The sequence below is a fragment of the Parasteatoda tepidariorum genome, chromosome 10, assembly GCF_982258835.1.
Source record: "Parasteatoda tepidariorum strain Cologne lab strain chromosome 10, Ptep-v5.0, whole genome shotgun sequence".
NCBI classification, from domain to species: domain Eukaryota; kingdom Metazoa; phylum Arthropoda; class Arachnida; order Araneae; family Theridiidae; genus Parasteatoda; species Parasteatoda tepidariorum.
Genome location: NC_141764.1, coordinates 79,628,155 through 79,649,140, shown reverse-complemented (window position 1 = coordinate 79,649,140; position 20,986 = coordinate 79,628,155). Strand labels below are relative to the sequence as shown.

At 28.4% G+C, this 20,986-nt stretch overlaps 1 protein-coding gene across 10 annotated transcripts in view; it reads right to left on the bottom strand.

The window, feature by feature from the left end:
• The window catches only part of LOC107443623 (transcription factor AP-2), a 188,899-nt gene that overhangs the window by 52,583 nt on the left and 115,330 nt on the right, over positions 1 to 20,986 (bottom strand). For 6 of the 10 annotated variants that reach the window (XM_071184187.2, XM_071184189.2, XM_071184191.2 and 3 more), the window contains exon 2: positions 390 to 908. In XM_071184187.2, the coding sequence (XP_071040288.1) occupies positions 390 to 908 (519 nt within the window). Of the gene's footprint in view, positions 1 to 389; positions 909 to 12,410; positions 13,627 to 20,986 lie in introns of those variants that run through there. The other 4 variants (XM_016057554.5, XM_016057553.5, XM_016057555.5 and 1 more) reach the window with 2 other exon arrangements.

Below are 20,986 nucleotides of genomic sequence, written 5' to 3'. Positions count from 1 at the left end.
TATCACACTAACATATGATCCTTAATATAATATTATAGTATCATTTTTCATGTATAAATCTAACATATGACCCATGGTATCAGCAGTATGGTATCAGTTTTCTCGTATAAGTCTAATATATGACTCTTAACATAGCAGTATGGTATCAGTTTTCACCTATCCATTTTACATATGATCCATAACTTAGTATTATTGTATCAGTTTTCTCGTATAAATCTAACATATGACTCATAACATAGCAGTATGGTATCAGTTTTCACCCATCCGTTTAACATATGATCCATAATTTAGTATTATTGTATCAGTTTTCTCGCATAAGCCTAACATATGACTCTTAACATTGTATTGTGTCTATCTTGCAACACATAAATTGTAAATAATTGACTTACTTGTCCGTCATCTATGGATGGTAAGGTGGCGTTGTGAAGATTGAGCAAGTCTTGTTCACTAAGACCATGGTGTCCTCCATGCACCAGAACGTCCGGCCTTCGTACAGCCGCATACGTTGGATCGCCCCTACTTCGGACAGAATCCGCGTACGTGGCAGAGAGGCCAGGATGCATCCCCGTTTGCAAAGGATGCAATGGGTCATCATCACGTCGAACATTATGTGATCTTTGCGTTGGTGGATGCAGTTGATGGTATTGGTGTTGGGGATGTTGGGCTGCGAGACTGTTTAAGTGTCCATATGGGTCAGCCGGATTGACCGCATGCGCAGCATGGTGAAAGTCCAACTGTTGTTGAGGTAGGTTGTATGGAGGTGGGAAATAAGGAGGTTGAAAATCAGCAGATGTCGGTGTGTGCGTTAGGCGAGGTGTGCTGCTGAAAGTAGCTGTTGAGCCCACAGAGCCGATGCTGGTAATCGGACCAAGGCTTGCCGCATGGCCGCTTACCAAATCACGTCGCTCCTGCAAAATTAAAAGGATCTATTAGGAAAAAAAAGCTCTTAAATTTGTTTAAAATAATATTTTTTTGCAGAAAAATTGATTGCGTAACTTACAAATTATCAGAATAAAAACTAAATACTTTTTAGAGGCTATTATTTTAATTGATTTCATTACCGGCTTGGAACAGTCGACGCATTTTAGGTTCTATGAGTATCACTGTTTTACTTCGTAGCCTCATGATTTTGAACCCAACTCAGAATACAAGAGGTAGACATTGGTCCAAGCAACTCGCCTTTATGGAGGACTTATTATGGAACAAACCCGCATGCGCATTTCATGGTGAGGAAAGTCATTAAAACCTTCCATTGTTAACCTGATAAAAAAGGGATTCAAAGCCATGAATCGTCTACAACGGAGAATGTTTTATGTCCGGACTGTGATCGGAGCAGAATTCGCATAGATTGCCATAGCTGAGATTCGTACTTGAGTCACTTCATTGGGAGGTGAGTGCTTTATCCTCTGTGTTACCACAGCTGAGTTTCTATTATTTAAAAAAATGAATAAGCATAATTTGATAAAATTTTTAAGTATGTGAATGTAAGTAAAACAAAACTACGCCTCTTCACATTTAAAAATTATTCAGAGGCAATTGCGTTTGTTACATCTATTGGGGGGGGGGGTCATACTTTCAATATTCGGATCAGCTCATTAGTTGAATCGTATAGATGTAGAGTTTAATTGAAAAATAGTCAAGAGTGGCTATACTACGTCAAACAGCAACTCAAAGTAATAAACTCAAACAATAAAGCAAAATGAATCCACAACCAGAATTAGCGAGGAAATAGAAAAAGTATACTAGAAACAGTTGAATGAGAAAAAAGAATTTTAAAAAATATGAGGACATATTGTTATGTTTCATTGAAAAAAATGTTATTTTTGTGATTGTTGGAAGTTCAAAGCAATTATTAATTATTATTATTTTAAACTTTGTTTATCTCTAACTAGTGCAATAATGATAAAAAAATTATTAAAGCTTTACTTCGAGTTTACAGAATACAATTTGTATTTTTATTTTATACAATTGGTGTTTTTATTTCATACAATTTCTGTTTTTTTTAATGCAAATCAGCCTTAAGAATAGAACACAAAAAGCATTTTGCATAAATAACTCAACATGATAGTTATTATTGTTATTTTTGGCATTTCAAAGAAATAAAAAAAAACTTTTAAAGCGGCAAAACATAAAGACATTCTTTTATATTACCATAAAACATTAGTGTATATAACGAGAGTTAATAATAGTTTTTTTAAGATACACTAATGCTTAACATCTATGTTTAGTGATAACCACATGCTTAAAGGTAAAACAAATAACATGTAATTTACGGAAAGGAGCGGAAATTTAAAATTCGATGGAGCATCATTTAAAAATATTACATAAACTATAACTCATCTTAAGTTAAAATAACTATGAAAAGATACGCTTAGTTAGGTCTTATCGTATACTCCGAAGAAGAAAGACACATCGCAATTACTGGAATTCACCAACCGTTTCGGAATCTATAATATTGCTCCAGAGTTTACACAAAATATGCTCGTGTGGGAAAAGATTTTTCTAGAGCATAATTTATTTATTTTTCTCCACTCGACAACTTTATAAATTCCGCATTTGGTACAACGAACTAAGAGCACGCACCATCACACACAAACATTTCAGAACGAGAGATTTTTTTTCCGAATTATAGGATTCATCTCGTTTAGTGGTTCGTGAAATCCTTCCTGTATAGGTTCCTGTGTACAGCCTCTTGTTTGAAAAACGTTTTCTTAGTCGATGCTGTTGTTGAAAAGGAAAATGTTTATTTTACATTTTGGAAAAGATTTGTGTTTTTTCTCAGGGTTTTTGAGAGTTGTTTATGGTTACACTTTCTACACAGAAGCTATAAAATGTTACTTTCAGGTACATTCTAAGCAAAAGAAAACATTTGTTTCAGTCTTAGAAATCTCGAAGAATTCAAATTTGGTGCAATGTTAATAAAGTGCTAAACGAAATTGTAGTACTTCTTAAACTTGATTAAATGATATTACGGTTCATTTTACAGCTAAGTACTCAAATAAAATTTAAATGTTAAGCTGATTTTTCCATAGGTTATTTTCTCTATAATCCATTAGTTGCTTAGTTCAAAGTATTGTGCCAGTTTGAAATTAAATCATCATCATTAAAGATAAAAGATACAAACTTATTCCCATTTAAAGAAATTTTCATTGATGTGTAAAAAGAATTTTTGACTCATGAAGTGAATTTTCCTTGCACAAAATGTAATCTATGGATTTCACTTATGGGGCACCCTAAACTCGGGTATTTCTCTATCTATTTGCAACACTATAATTACTATTAGTTTTGTTAGGTTGTCTTAAATAATAATTTAAGTAGTGTTAACACGTTGAATGCTACTCTACTTTTAAATGGCTTGCCCGTCTGGCCAAATGGTAAATGACTACAAACTAAATTCGCAAATTTGACAGATTTTGCTAGTTTTTTAAAAGATTTAGCACGAAATATCTGAAAAAAGTGGTGAATTATATAAGCCTACGAATTGTTAAGAAATAGTGGTGGCTAAAATTCTACTAAATTGAATTTATTAAACCAAGGATCACAATTAATAAACTACCATTTGAAAATGTTTATTCGCTGTCCGGATCAAGTTGGCATCTCTGAGTATATAAATAAAGCTATTTTTGTGTGTTCTATATTGCATTAATTTCTTCAAACCATTTAAGTAACGATAATAATACAAAAATATCACAAATTTACTCGAATTATGTGTTTCGAATAATCTCGGCTTCGCCGGTGACCACCCTGGCTCTACAACAAACTCAGTGCCGGTCACCGGTGACTCCCATGCCATTCAACGTGTTAAAAAATTAGTTATACAGTAAGTATTTATTTAGATTCATTTTGTTGGATCGTTTTGAGTAATAACTTAAGTAGTGGTGAGTAGATAGTTATACGTTAAGTATTTAGTTAAAATAATTTTGTAATTTCATCGAAATAAAAACTGGTTTACGAAGTTATCATTTGAATTTATAAATGGTGCCGAATATTGTCGCTTAAAATTGAAAGGCTGATGACAGAGCACACAAAAAAAACATACATCAACAAAACATGGTATTTTGTAACTTGTCAGCAACTCAATTACAATACATAACAGTCACAAATCAATTACAAAAATTAGTTACAAATTCACTGGCTATGAAGCACTGTTAATGAGTTTTTCCACTCAAAAGAAATTAATAATTTTGTTCTAAATTAAGACTGCAAGGTATTTATCAACTGGTGAACAGCACAATTAAAAGGTAGATCTAAATATCAGATAACACCAACCAACAAAAAAAAAGAAAGAAATCAAGTAGCGAACAAATTGCTCATGTGTAACATTTTGTAACTGTCGTTGAACAGCCGATACAATTTTGGGTTTACGACAACTAATGTTCAACTCCGTAGCCTTGTAATTTTGAACCCAATCCAGAATGCCTTCGTGGGGGACTTTTTAATGGAGCTAACCCATATTTCCATTACATGGAGATGAAGACCACGAGAACCTCCCACGGTTAGCCCTACGGCAAGGGGACTCTAACCCATGATCCGTCTACCACTGAGGATATTTCACGTCAGCACTGTGGTCGGTGCAAGCCGGTTACGGAATTCGTATCGACTGGGATTCGAACCCGGTTCGGAGGATAGACCCTAACGCTCTATCCCCTGAGCCATCGCGGCTCCATGTGTAACATTAGGTAAATTGATCTCTAAGCAATAACATAAAGTTTAGTATTATTACAAGGCAAAAAAGAAAAAGAAAAACAAATTTATCAATTAGGCCTTAATAGTACGTAACAGTTAACTGTTTAGCAAAAAACAACATAGAGTTAAAACAAAAAATAAATAAACCACATTAAATATATAGCTTTTTCTTTTCATCGACGAGATTAATCTTAGTTTTTTTTATATGAAATATACCTAATCAAACGATCAAAGGCAAATAAGGAAACAAATTGCCAGCTTTTATTAAAAGATAACAACGTAATAAACAAAAATAAATAGGCAAATCAAAACGTGAAAAAGTTGCTCATGTGTAGCCATCGATAAGTAGATCTTCAAGCATTGACACAAAGATTAGTCTTATTAAATGGTAAAAATTATCTATCCATGTTCAAAGCTTTATCAAAACGTAACAGCTTAATTTTTAATTAATTAAATTAGATTAATTTTTTTTACAAAGTTAAGGTTTTTTCTTTGCATCCTCACGATAATTATTAATTCGGTAATCAAATATGCCTAATTAAACGACAAAAGGCAAACAACGCAATTAAATCTCGAGTAAGTTTCCAGATAAAACAATCTAACGAACAAATAAGCAAGGAACGAGCGAAAAAGTTGCTCATATGCAACATCAGGCAGATTGTTTCTCAAACAGTGATATGGCGCTTGATGATATGCAATAGAACAGATGTAATATATTCCTATTTAGGACTTCAACAATATGTAACAGTTAACTATTTGGCGTAAAAAAACATATTAGCTTAAAAAAACATATTAAACATTTAGTGTTTCTTTCTCATCGACTAGATTAATATTAATTTTGTCATGCAATATACCTAATAAAAAGACAAATATAATTGCTCGACTTAAATACCAAATAACATCATCCAACAAATAAATAAGCAACTAACGAGCGAAAAAGTTGCCCATGTGCAACATTAGGTAGATTGCTTTTCAAACAATGACATTAATACTTAAAGGTAATGAATACCAACAAATGAATAGATCTATATTCAGGGATTAAAAAGCTACCGTTGACTGGTCGATCAGAACAAAATCCATGGATTTGGAATCGTCCCTCTTGTAGTTTAACAAGTTTTCTTTAACAAAGCCGTGAAAGAGGAAACTACGGCAAAACCCTTGAGGCGACAAAGCAAATAATAAGTAAAATTAAAACTGCACGCACGTTTTAGGAAAAAGATACAGGCATGTGCGTACAATAAAAAATGAAGTGTCCGTTACGTTCCTAAGGTCGCCGGATGTGAAAAGATATTTTATTATTTAATTCGAATATTTTTTTTTTCCTAAACGGTTTCCGTAAGATTTTTAAATACTCTTTTGCTTAAAATAAAACAGTCGAATCTTGCTCAGATTTTTATGACGTCTTCAATTTTTTAAGAGAAGATTGCGAGGTTTTCTAAATTTCCTATGCTTAAATAAAGTAATAAAATCGTGTTGAGATTTTTCTATTCACGACGTTTTGAAATTTTTAAGAGAAGATTGCAAGGTTTTCAAAATCTCGTATGTTAGAAAAAAACAATAAAAACTTCCTCAGATTTTCCTTTTCCCGACGTCTTCAATTTTTTAAGAAAAGATTGTGAAGTTTTCGAAATCTATGCTTAAATAAAACTACAAAATCTTGCTGAGATTTTTCTTTTCATGAGGGTTTTAATTTCTTTAGGAAAGATTGCAAGGTTTTCAAGATCTTTTATACTTAAATAAAACAATTAAATCTTGTTCAGATTTTTCTCTTTATGATTTCTTCAATTCCTTAAGACACGATAGCAAGATTTTAAAAATCTCCAACACTTAAAATAAAACGGCTAAATCTTGATCGCGTCTTCACTATTTATATTACAAACCAATATATAATCTCTTTATACTTGTATTTTTAAATTTGTATTTTTAAATACGTATCTTTCCTTTATTTAACTTAATTTGTATCTTAATATGCATCATAAATTTGATTCCAATAAGGTGAACCGGGTTCGAATTCCAGCGATGTCTGGTTGATACGAATTCTACACGCGGTTCGCACCGACCACAGTGCTGACGTAAAACATCACCAGTGATAGAGTCAAGCTAACCATGGCAGGTTTTCGTGATTTTCATTTCCGTGTATCGCAAATGTGGGTATTTTCCATTAAAAAGACCTCCACGAAGGCAAATATCTCCCAATATTTTATCCAGGAGTTCCCTTGTCTTCTAGATCGGGTTCAAAATTACAATTCTACGGAGTTGAACATTAGCAATCGTAAACCCAAAATTTGGTCGGTTGTTTAACTACGAATAAAATCCTAAATAAAATCCTATAATAAAATCCTGAAATAAAATCCTAACGTATAAAATAAAATCCCAAAATATAAAATCCTAAGGTATAAAATTAGTTAAATTTCTTATAAGTATTTTAGATTTATGTGTTACTTATTGCAAACTGTATTATTTAAACAATATTGTGCATAGGTTATCAGATTTTTGTATTCGATTACAAATATAATTTGTTTGAAACCAAATTTTAGTTGTTACTTTAAACACCAGTAAATAATATTTAATAACTCAATTTTATTTTTTAAGTTAGTTCAGTATTTGTTAATGAATCCATAACGTTTTAAAAAATATTTAATATAATAAAATATTTATAGGATTTAATCTAATTAAATATTATATTTTAAATTTAAAGAAAGTAGTTTTAGCATCGAAATCTTTTTAAACAAATATTTTATCGATTCCTTTGAATAAAAGCAGTTAACGTGTTATTTATACATTCAAATTGTAATTAAAATACTATTAAAATTAAAATAGTATAAAAACAAAGTAATTGAAATATTCCGTGTTATTTCTATACAAAATGCAGCTAAGACACAAAATATGGCGAGTTTTACCGTCCTAAAAAAAATTAAATAAATAAAACAGACTGAGAAAGTACAAATCTAAATAATTTTGTAACCAAATTCAATAAATGTTTTAAAATGAAAATAAAAACAATCTTAATCAAAATAAAACTCCATTATTTAATATTTTCTGAAACTTTCAATAAAATTCTATTCATGGTCTTAAAACACAATAAGAACATGAACTATGAAACGAAAATAAAAATTATAACAATAAATAACGGTCTGAGTAAATAATATCTATAATTATAAACCTAAACTTAATTTAAACTTTTTAAACAAAATAAATAAAATATTCTGCCAAAATTTAAAAAAAATTTTTTTAGTAACCTTTTAAGGAGAAAAAAATCCAATTATCCAATTACGTTTTTAGTAGATGAAATAGTTGACTCATCTATTTTTCATCTTAGTGATACTTCTTCATCTTGACTAAGATCAGTCAAGCGAAGTTAAAACTTCAAGATGATGTTTTATTCCGGAAAGTTTAGATTTTTATCAATGTTTTTTCTTCCAAAGGGATTAAGTTCTTTATCTGATAAATAAGAGTTCAATTTTGTTTCATAAGTACACTTATAGCTCAAAACGATATCCGAAATTTGTTTTATTCTTATTAATGAAGTTTTGATAGTCTTGCTTCATTTTAGTAAAGTAAAATATCATTTGAAGTGTCTTAAAAGCAATGAAAGAAACTTTTTATTTTTAAAAACACCATCATGCTGAATTTTTTTTTTTTTTTTTTTTTTTTTTTTTTTTTTTGCAATAGTAAAATTATTTAAGTTTTTTAGTAATTTAAAACATATTTATGTTAATTAAAGCTGAAATTTAAAACATTATTAATATTTCCCAGTAGGAGAAAGAGTGATGCTTTTACAAAGAAAGAAAATAAATTATTACATCTGTTTTTACTTATTTATTTATTTGAGATTTGGAACTTATAAATATTTATAATATTACTAATAATTCACAATTTTCAAGTGGTTTAGATATATATTTACTTTTTTAAATAAGAAAATATTTAAATATTTTCTATACATGAATTTTTTACATTAAAAATAAAACTACGAGGAATACATAAATTTTTAAAAAACGAAATAACAAAGATTATGTTATTTACTTATAGTATGAAAAATGATACTAATTTTAGTTATTTTCCTAAGCTTCTGTAGCCTAATTTCCTGTGTTTTAAAAATACTGTATATTATAATATAACATTTTTTTATTCTTATATTTTTAAGTAATTTATTTATTTTTTATTACTTTAATCGTATAAATGTCAGCTTTTTTTTATAACAATTATTGTTTCGATATTTATATCATATAAGTTTAATAAATATCTCAGCATTAAATAATGTCTCCGCAATTTAAACTAGAAATAAGTATTAAGTATAGCTTTAAAAGTGGAAATTTTCGAGAATTGCTGAAAATTTTAATAAATATCTCAATATTAAACTATATTTTCACAGTTTAAACTGGAAATAAGTATTAAATATATCTTTAAAAATGGAAATTTTAGAAAATTGCTGAAAAATGTAATAAATATCTCATTATTAAACAATGTGTTCACAGTTTCAACTAAAATGAGTATTAAGTATAAATTTAAAAGTGAAAATTTTATAGAATTGCTTAACGATCTGATTAACTCATGAATCTGAAAACCATATTAAGCTAATAAAGTTCGAGCTGCATCTATACTAAAATTGTTTATACGTTTTTCTTTTTTTCTAACTACATCCATACAAAAATTTACGTTTCTGTGATTGATTTTTAAATCACTTTTGTCAACTAAAGCAAAATGAGAATGTCTTTTTTAGAAATCTTGTAAACTGTCCTATGGTACAAAAGTGTTTAGGTTTTATCTACAACTACATGCAAAAGTCGATAAGTTATAGTAAATTTATTTTTAAATAAAAGATTCAGAGAAATCAAAATCAGAATTAAAAAGATTTAAAAGAAAAGCAAAATTGGAAAAAGAGTTAATGAAAAAATTTACTTATAAATTAAAAGCACACTTTTTTAATTTGTGGTGTAAAATTGAATGAAGAAATATTAATATGCACTTTTTATCAAAGATCAAAATTTGAAAATACTTCAAATAATGCGCATTATTCTGCAAATGAATTATAATTGGAGCATTTCTGATATATTTTTCATAGTATAAAGTTATTTTTCAATAAAATGTAATGTGCAAAGAATTTTTTCAAGTGATAAATAGTTTTGAATAGAAATTGTATTTGTAATAGTATTTGAAAATTGTATAAGTGCTAAATGAAACATGTTTTTTAAACATATTTTTTTCATTTGATATTTTCACAAAAAGGTGGCATTAGTTTGTCCAAATACAAATTTTAAGGAAAAAGGGATTAAAATATTTTACATCATGTACAAAGAAAACTTAAAACTTGCTAAGTTGACAGTAAATAGACTAGATTAAATGTACATGCCAAATGATTTTATAACTCTTTATTAATAACAAAGTTTGCATGCATGTCCTCAATTAAATAATTTGCTAAAATTAACGTTTAGGTTGCTGCTAAATATATCACGCTCTTTCTCTTTGTAGAGATGGAATTTCCATTTTAAGAAGTCTAGAGGATTTTTTCTATCAAAATTTTCAATTTTTTGGAAGAAAAAAACATATATGTTATGAACAATTGTACACGAAGTATAAGAAAATATTCAAAAAACTTCCATAGATACAGTAAAAATACTAAAACCCTATGAATATAAATGCTGTAAAACCCTATGAATACAGTAAAAATACTTAAACCCTATGAAACCCCTAAATACTAAAACCCAATGAAAACTGAAAATAACACCCCTAATTTTTAAAATAGGAATCGTCTGTAAACTCAGATATTTTGTTTCAAATTTGTTATTCATAGTTTGTCTTTAAGTCTGTTTTTCTCAATTCAAATGTTTTCGCATTGTGAGCAAGATTTCTTAACTTCTAAGAGCAAGATTGAACGCAAGATTTCAAAGTTAAAACTTAGTAACATATTTGAGTATAGCGTACTATTTAAATTCGTTCTGGTACTTGAATATTGGTAATATTTTATATTTCTTTTTGATCAAATTATTTTTTCTACAAAAATCAAAGAAAATTAAGTTTTGTTTAATTTTAAAGAATACTTTTTTTTAACATTTCTTTAAGCTTGAAGGTTTTTAGTACGAACTCATTTAACTGCTCATTAAAAGTTGCTTCAATTCTTTAACATGATTTTTATGACTTTAATCATGTGCGCAAGACATTATAGTATAATTTTCTACTTCTTCAAATTTTAACTCAAAAGAAAACTGAGTTATAAAAAGTTCTTTACATTGTTTAAAAATGGTCACATTTAAATATTATCAGTACTTGTGTTCAACAACAGTAAAAGATTCAAAATCCGAAGTTAAATATGAGCTAATTTATAGAACATTTAAAAACAGTTGAACGTTCATGTTTTCGTGATGAAATAAAAGCCATCTAAATCCCTTAATTAATAAACGTGGTATGAAAATCAAATGCAAAGGATGTAAATTTTAGAACGGTTGCAGTTAAAAAAAAGATAATAAAACATATAAGCTTTTTTAGTACATTTGTAGCTTTAATTCATTAACTTAATAATATAGTTTTCAGATTTACGAGTTTCAATACCAGGTTTGTTCAACAATTCTGTGAAATTCCCAAATCTAAAGCTCAACTTATATTTTAGTTTAAAGTGTGGATGGAGACAATGTTTTATTCTGAAATACATATTAAATTTATATGATTTAAGTATCGAAACAATGAAGTAATAAAAAAAATTAGTACTAAAAATGTTTAAAAAAATGTATACTAAGCATGTAAAAATTTTATACCGAATTATTTAGATGAATAAAGTATTAAAAAAGAAATAAATTGCGTAAAAATTTTATTATTATAATATGCGATATATTGTTAAAATACTGGAAGGAATCAGGTTTCAAAATGTTTTAATTAATTCATTTTACTAAAAATAATGAATTGGGAAGCAAGGTGAAGTTTCGAAGAAAAGGTAATGAAATAAAATTTCAAAAACATATACACTTAGTAAACTATAACAATAGATGAAACATAATTTATTAATTTAAAGAAACGATAGTTTATAAAAAAATAATAAAAAGTAAATAAATTATCATAGCGCAGATTTAATTTTAATTTAGTTTTTAAGTTTATCTTTTACTAAGTTTTTATATGTAAATCCATTTAGTAAAACTAAAACAATAAACAAGATATCACTTATAAAAGAAAAAAAAGAATAAAGACGTATTATTACATAATATATTTAATTCAAGATAGTTTTAAAAATAATATTTTAGGAAAATTTTATAAGTAAATGTATTTACTAAACTTCAGCAATATATAAAATGCCACCTATTTATTTAAAGCAAAAATAGTTCATAAAAGAAAATAATAAATAAACATATAATCACGTTTTAAATACAATTTTAGTTAACTCTAGCAATAAATAAAATGCTGCCTATTTATTTAAAGAAACGATAATTCATAAAAGAAAATAATAAATAAACATATTATCTCCCATTGTAAAATATAATTTTAGTTAACTCTAGCAATAAATAAAATGCCGCCTATTCATTTAAAGAAACAATAGTTCATAGAAGAAAATAATAACTGAACACATTATCACATTGTAAATATAATTTTAACTTTAAATTAATCCTTCAATTAAATTTTATAAGCAAATACAAAATTAAATATAACAATATATAAAATATTGATTATTAATTCAAAGAAATTATATCTTTTTAAAGAGTAGTTTTAAATTCAGTTTTTACAGATTGAAATATTTTTACCTCGGACTCGTATGGCAGAGAAAACTGCGAACGGGCGATTCCCGTTTTTGGAGCAATAGCCTGGGTAGGCGAAAAAGGTGACATCCCTTCTCCTTCTGCCGGGGGTCCTTTTAGTCCCTTCCTTGATGACACAATGTCCGATTGATGTTGCAACTGTGCCATCAACATCTCCCACGTTTCCCGAGGGGGTTCCCCCACCCCGACTTCGGGCAACACTTGCACGTCGGCCAACTTGAAGGCAGATCAAAAAACCCCACAATATTAAGTCAAATAGATCGAAGCATGAAGCGCGGATTTTTCAAGTCTGCTTCTGTGATCTTTGGCCAATGTATGAATGGTGATTCCTTCGGAAGATTCCCGTCCACAACTTCTTCAGTACGGGATGGAGACGAAAAGAAAAAACGGGTTTTTTTTACAGTTGTTTCTCGGCTGAGAGTGTTTACTTTGTTATTTGTATTGAATTATGATGAGCGTTTGTTACAATTGCTGCTGTTGATTTCTTCGAAACAAAACTTTATAATTTCTTTGCTGCTAAACGATTTGAGATATCGGGCAGGCCAAATTCAGCAAAAAGTACTTTTTAATTCATCTTATCATATTGTATAACTTTCTCAATTTAGTAAAATTGCAGGAATTATCATCTCAGTTCTTCTAATCTTATTCCAAGATACATCTAATTCATTAAAACTGTCATTTTCTCAATCGATCTTATCCGAGACCAAAAATTTTTCTGTATTTTTATTCATGGGAATCTTCATAAATGTCCACTTTTTTCAATGCCACGACTCGGAAATAAAATCACTGCAGAAAATCTTACCTAAAAATAATATTTTCACGAAGTCAAAGTTCACGAATGAAAAAATTTATCAACATGGAAACTGAATGAATTGAAGAATCAGTTTTATGATTCCAGTATTAAAAAGCGTCAATAGAATAAGTTGCCTATGTAAGTCTGTCCATGCCGATAACACATTGTTCCATCTAACTTCGAATAAATAAATAAATCACGGTTAAACATTAAAAAAATCGTCTGCCTATAAAACTTGTAGGCTCCCTAAGCTGAAGCGGCCTGCATCTGCCTGGAGGCTTCTGAAGAGCTTGAGCTGAGTTTTTAGGACGAAAAACGCGTCAAGCTACGTTGAACTCACCTCCGCCGAGATTCACCCAATACCTATGCTTCCTTGCCTCCTCCACCCCTCCGCACCTTGCCAAAGGGGATGGTAAGAGAATCAAATAGGGGTGGAGTAGAGGGGTTGGGATGAATGGATGTTTGGAAGAGGAAGATTAGAAAGTGTAATGCATTCATTTCTCTCATCATTCCATGACTTGGCTTCTGTCATCGTTTTCACTTTAATTCGAACGCGCATTAACTAATCAACATTCTACAGTTACTAATTGATTAACTTCATCAAATTTGTAATTATGGAATTTTAATCGAAGTATATTATTATTGAAATTGCCTAATTGTTTAAAAGTGAAAGAAAGATTGACTGATTTTATGTTGCTTCGTTCTGATTTGTAACGTGATTCATGTTGCCTAACTAATTGGTATTCTTCAATTACTAATTGGTTTTACGCTGATTAATATAACAGCTAGAGTTTTATCCAAAATATCTATATTATTAACTAATTCGTCGAAACATTCAAAGTTAAATACATGAAATTAGTTTTACTCTATATGATTTTCGAACACGCAGAAAAAACAAGAAAGAAAATTACACTATGAAAAATTCCGGATCAAATTACGGTAAAAAGAACAGGCACTCAGGGTGCTGATACTTTTTACCGTAAAATCCGTTCTTCCAGAACTCGTTAGTTAACAAAAAATATGATATACAGCAAATGTTTACAGTAATAATTACCGTAAAATCACTGAATCACTCTAATTAAATAAATATCACTGTAAAAATTACAATATAATATTTTACAATAATAATGGATTTTATGGATGATGCAATCAAAGAACCGGTAATTTATACCATAAATTAATATTGTATTTTTTACAGTGTGATTTTTTTTAACAATAAATATTTGGCTTAAATTTATTTAATTAAAAATTTTGAAACTTTATCTAAAATTCTTAGTATTGAATCTGCAGATATTTTTAAAACAATTTGTAATAAAGATAAATTCCGATAAGAAAAGGAAGATTAGATAGTTTACACTATTAGAAATGTCTCCGCAAAAATGGTCAAATAGTAATTAATTTAATTCTTATCATACCATATTAAAACAAAACTGTCAAATGCCCGTTAAAAGGATAATATTCAAACTTAAATGTGGAAAAAAAAACGTTTATTGAGTGTTTTTTTCTAATACGGTTAAAGAAGCACAATTCTATCCGCGCCAAATAGGCCTATCTTACAAGGCAATTTTCTTCCGAGCAACTGGGTGCATACTGTAGCAGAGAGGGCTAATTGGTCAATCTCATAACCAGCCGTACAGGGGTTCGAATCCCAGCTTTTATACTACATTATTTCGTTCATATCTTCAATACATAAAGAGTTTCTAGCGCAATGCACTCTTCAATCGATGTGCTCTTGAACTATTAAAAATACGAACTATCATTCGCGCATAATTGGTGCATCACCCACAGAGTTCCAATGTCCATTTAAGTTTCAATTTCATGGTTTAGAAACTGTGCTAGTTGTAATTAGTTGCAAAACGGTATAATTTAGTATTCACGGTTTTTCAACCGTACCAGTTGTAAACGGTTTCACAATCGTAAAAGTAAAAAATGTTATTAACCATAAAGTTTATAGTTAATCGGATGGACAGACTGATGCTGGTCATTTTACTGTAATTTCAGTATGATATATATATATATATATATATATATATATATATATATATATATATATATATATATATATATATATATATATATATATATATATATATATATATATATATATATATATATATATATATATATATATATATATATATATATATATATATATATATATATATATATATATATATATATATATATATATATATATATATATATATATATATATAAGTACTAGGACCATAGTTTCCCTCCTACATTTTGATTGTCTGTAATCCACACTCTCTAAAAAAAAGTATGGTCAAAACTATCAGGATAATTAACAATTAAATATGCTTTTATAATATGTGATGAAATTTAGTAAATGCTGTGAAATTTAGTAATTTTATAATGATACTGTAGATCATGTCATAAAAGCTATTTATTAAATAATTTATAACGAAAGGCAATAATTTCAAATCTGTCTACAGCCATCAAACCACCGCAGGTATGATTTCGGGACATTTCAGCACATAAGGCGGCAGAAGTATTAAACTTATTTCCATCACTGTCTTGAGATAAGATAGAAAACTCATCCCAATGCCCTGTACTACTTCCTCACACACTTCTATAACCATAACTTTAGTTTCATCAATATGTTATTGCTCGAAAAAGGCAAAATTTACGATTCAACTCTACTTAAAATATTACTTAAGGCAACCTAACAAAATGAATAATAACTATAGTGTTGCCAATATAGATTGAGAAATATTCCTTTTTGATGCCACAAAAAAATACATATTTAGATTGGTATATATTAGTTCTTTCCTTTGGAAATTACTAAACTTTAACCCTTTGTAATACCTGAAATTTAGAATAAATTCTTGAAGCTATGTATAATTCTAAGAAATAATAGTTATAAAAATTGATTTAAAAACAGTTGCGTTATAAACAATTTGTAAATCTGTTTACATAAATATCTACATCTTAATCAAAGATTATAATTTATTACATTTTATCAAATATTTAATTAAACATCAATGTCTGAAAAAAAACCCCTCAAAATTCAAGTTATTGTTACCATTTATAACTAGTTATATAACTTATTATTATAAGTTACAATAATTTCAAACTAAATTCCTTTTTAAAAATAGGATGTTATTTCACGTAATTATATTAAATGTGCACTTTTAAACAATGATGCTGTATTATCTAAAAAGAGTACTTATAATTTTCTTTCTTATAACTTGTTATCTAGAGTAAGCCTAAAACTACTATCCGATTTTATTTTGAATGTGACAGTATAGCAGGTCAAACGCTTGCAGAAAATCCTTTTTAAAATCAAGAACTTAAACAATGCAAACTAACTAATCTTTGTTTAAAAACGCCAGGTGTTTACTTCGCGTTCTTAATAAAATTTCTCATTTTTTTCCCTCAAGTTTGTTTATAACGCATCTCGCAGAATAAATTAACAAAACACAATTTTCTCTCGGACTACTGCAATGCTGAAAACGTCTGTAGTAACAATCATCACTGTTTTATTACTTCCCCCCTCTCTTATTTCATTTGACAGCTCCCCCCTTAAAACAAAAAACTGGTTTTTGTCCCCCTTCCCCCCTCATCATTCCTTCCTCTAAAATTCTGAAGTTGGAAACCACACAGTGTTATTTTTCGTCCCCCAATCTTTTGTTTGTTGCCCCCTTCTCCAAAAGTTAACCTGTTATTATAGAGATTATTAAAGACACGCCCTTCTTGGCCTTACAGAGCTAGAAGCGGGTTCATCTCTTTCAAAAGTTTTCTCGAATACTTCGATGGATGGATTAGTTCGAAATGATACAGAAGAAAACTGTCCAAGCAATTTTTTTTTCCTCCCCATCTTTACCAAAGACATTTTTGAGTTACCGGTACTATTTGTTAAAAATGCGGCCTTCCCCCTTCACAAGCTTTTTCTATTTTATTTTTTAGTATAATTACGTTCCATTTGTAGAAGTTTGTACCTTCCTCCTAGTCTTCGTCTGCTTATTTCAAAATATAGCCAGTTAGAGATCGGCGCACGTGGATAATAACCCCTCGTTTTCCCAGCAAGAGTTAGCTAAATTGTTGTAAATGGATACTGAGACAAATTACCTTCAATTTACGTTCGAGGAAAGTTGTTGGAAAAGCTATTTCCAATAAATAATTTGGGGCCAGAACTAAAATTCTTTCAAAAGCTAAAGTTACAAATGTTTTCCATTATGGTACTCTACGAACATAGTTTGAACATTAAGCCTTTTCATTATGATTTTCTTTTCTAATTCAGTTGGAGTACAAAGCCTTTTTTCTATGGTTCTTTACGAACATATTCTGAAAATTAAATCATTTTTATTGTGGTACTTAAAGAATACTGTTTGAGTAATAAGCCATATTTATTATAGTACTTTACAAAGACAATCGAAATATTAAGCCTTTTTTCTTTATGGCTCTTTACCGTCTGAATATTAAATAATTTTTACTGTGGTACTTTAAAAGTACAGTTGGAGTATTGAACATTTTTCTTAATGCTTATTTCTTTTTTAAATACAGTCTGAGTATTAAGTCATATTTATTATTGTACTTTACAAATATAGTCGGTGTTGTAAGCCTTCTTCCTTTCAGTTTTTTTCAAATACATTACGAGCCTTAAGCAGTTTTAACTACGGTACTTAACAAAGGCAATTGAAGTATTAATTCTTTCCTTCATTATAGCTCTTTAGAATACTGTCTGAGTATTGAATCAAATTTGTAGTACTTTAAAAATGCAGTCGGAGTTGAAACATTTTTATTAATGGGTCTTTACAAATACAGCGTGAGTATCAAGCCGTATTTATTATGGTAATATACAAATACTGTCTGTGTTCCAAACTTTTTTCCTTATGGTTCTTTGTCAAGACATTCCGAGTATTAATCAATTTTTCTATGGTACTTTACAAATACATTAGGAGTATTAATTCTTTCTTTCATAATGGCTCTTTAGAATACAGTGTGAGTATTAAATCATTTTTATTGTGGTACTTTAAAAATACAGCCGAAGTACTAAACGCTTTTCTTACCGGTTCTTTAAGATACAGTCTGAGTATTAGGTCATATTTATTATGGCACTTTACGAATACAGTCGGTGCTGGAAGCCTTTTCCGTTAAGGTCCTTTGCCCACATTCCGAGTACTAAGCAATTTTTATTATGGTACTTTACGAAGACAATCGGAGTATTAAGCCTTTTTTTTCATTAAAACTCTTTAGAAAACAGTCTTAATATTAAATAACTTTTATTGAAGTACTTTAAAAATACAGTAGGAGTATTTAAAATTTTTTAATGATTCCTTATAAATACAGTCAGTTTGAGTCTGTTTCCTTATGGTTCTTTTCATACACATCTTGAATATTAAGTAAGTTTTACTATGGTACTTTACAAAGACAATCGGAGTACTAAGCCTTTTTTTATTAAGGCTCCATAGAATGAAGTGTGAGAATTAAATCATTTTAATTATAGTACTCCTTAAAAACACAACCGGAGTATTAAACTTTTTCTTACTCGTTCTTTGCGGATACAGTATGAGTATTAAATCCTTTCTATTGTGCTTTTTTACGAATATAGTTTGAGCATTTAATCATTTTTATTATGGTACTTAACAGAGACAGACGGAATACTAATCTTTTTTTTCTTGTGGTTCTTTGCTATTGCATTCCGATTATTAATTCTTTTTTTTATTGAATTTACAAATACAGTCATCCAATTTAGCTTTTTTTTTATTACAGTTTATTACAAAACAAATAAGACTGAATTACGCAACAAACAATTACGCTCAAAACAAATGTTATTGAATCATTAAACTTTTTATTAAAATTATTTTTGTCTACTTTTTAATGCGTTCATAGTAATATGCTAGTTGTTGAAAGGAAAAAAAAAACTTTGTATGACAAAAAATATAACTTAACTTTAAACTTAATGCAAGTATTGCAAAAACGTTAATTTCCATTTGAATTCTTTCCAAAGCAATATTTTTAAGTCTTTTTAAGCTGTTCCTTCTTTTTTTTAAAAGAAATAAGGCAAAAGTACAATTAAGGTTCCACAAATATAATGAAGCAATTTATTTAATTTCTAAATTTACTTCTATTAATGAAAACTTTAAATAAACAGTATTAAGTAAAAATTATTTCGTAGGTTCTTCTTTAGTCAATAAGACCAAATGAAAGTAAATTATATTTTTTATTTAAAAATGTAATAAACAGTATAAAAATGAGAAAAATAAACAACAGTAAATAAAAGTGAATTATGTCCCTTATTTACCAATAAAACTAATAGTATCAAACAAAAATTACTTTTAAGTCTTATTTACCAATAAAATTAGCAATATCAAACAAAAGTGATTTATATTCCTTATTTACCTTTAAAATCAAAAATAGTATAAAATAAAAGGGATTTAGATTTCCTATATACCAATAAAATAAACCGTATCAAATACAGGTGAAATAAATTCCATATTTACTAATAACAGTAACAGAGATAGATTAGGTTTATTTATTACCAATAAAACAAACAATATCAAATTAAAGTAAATTAGGTTTCTTAATTATCAATTAAACATGCATCTAAACATTCTCAATAATCTGTAATGCAAACATTATTTTTAAAGATTTTGGTTAGAGAACTCAATAGAATTGGAAACTTCTCAATAAAAGGATAAAGAAGAGCAAAAAAGGTAAATAAATAAATGAAAATGTTTTCAAACACTAATTCAACGGAACGCTTAAAAGTTAGATTACTATCAAAAACATAAATAGCAAAAACGTCTTTATATATTTAATCTAAGGGCAAACATTTTTAAGTACTGCTTCTGTAACTGCAACACTACTAACAGAAGTAAATAATGTGTTTATCGTGTTTAAAATAAGTTAAATGAAATAGGTAGAGGAAAAATCTACTATATCATTTTTAAAATTGATATGCGTAATACCACTCCTATCAGAAATCGCCGCACAAACACCTATTATTACTGATAAAAATCACTGCTGTAACAACCATTGAATTGCAATTTAAAAACACAAAAAGTAGTGAAGAATTGGTTTGAATAAAGCTTTTAACATCCAACAGCTTCGGGCGGTTATAGTTAACTGAAAAATTTGTTCTCGTTAGAAATAAAACTAATATTCATCTCTTAAAGAAATTGACATTTTTTTTAGCATTTAAAATGCATAAAAAATTTGTATTATAGTTTAAATTTAAGGTATTCTAAAATTTATATTTTTTACGTATGTTTGAGGTGAAATTTTGATTAAAAAAAAATTACTACAAAAGATTTTTATACTCATCATTAAGTTTAAAAGTCGTTTGCTATTAACAACATTCAAAGCGAAGTGCAGTAAAAAAGAACAAAAAAATACATCACAAAATTATTTTGTATAACACGATTAACATCAATATCATTCGAGCGTTTTCAGATAGCGGAAAAATTTGATTACAAGGAAAATGAAAGTATTATTTTTGTTTTAAACAAGTTGTTATTTTTTAAAGCACTTAACATTAATAAAAAGAAAATCGCATTATTTAAAAAAAAAAAAAAAAAACGAAGATTAGCTATTGATATAGTTTATTATTAATTCAATGGAATTCAATTATTAAGAAGTGATGGAATTAAACAAGCCACGAGGGAAGCAATTGATTCGCTTAAGTGATAAGTGATAGTTTGACTAATTATTTTGGTATTATAAATTATCAGGATAATGTAGTAAAACTTCGATACGAAGGGGAAAAAAAAACTGTTGCTATGCTTATGTAAATATTATTATT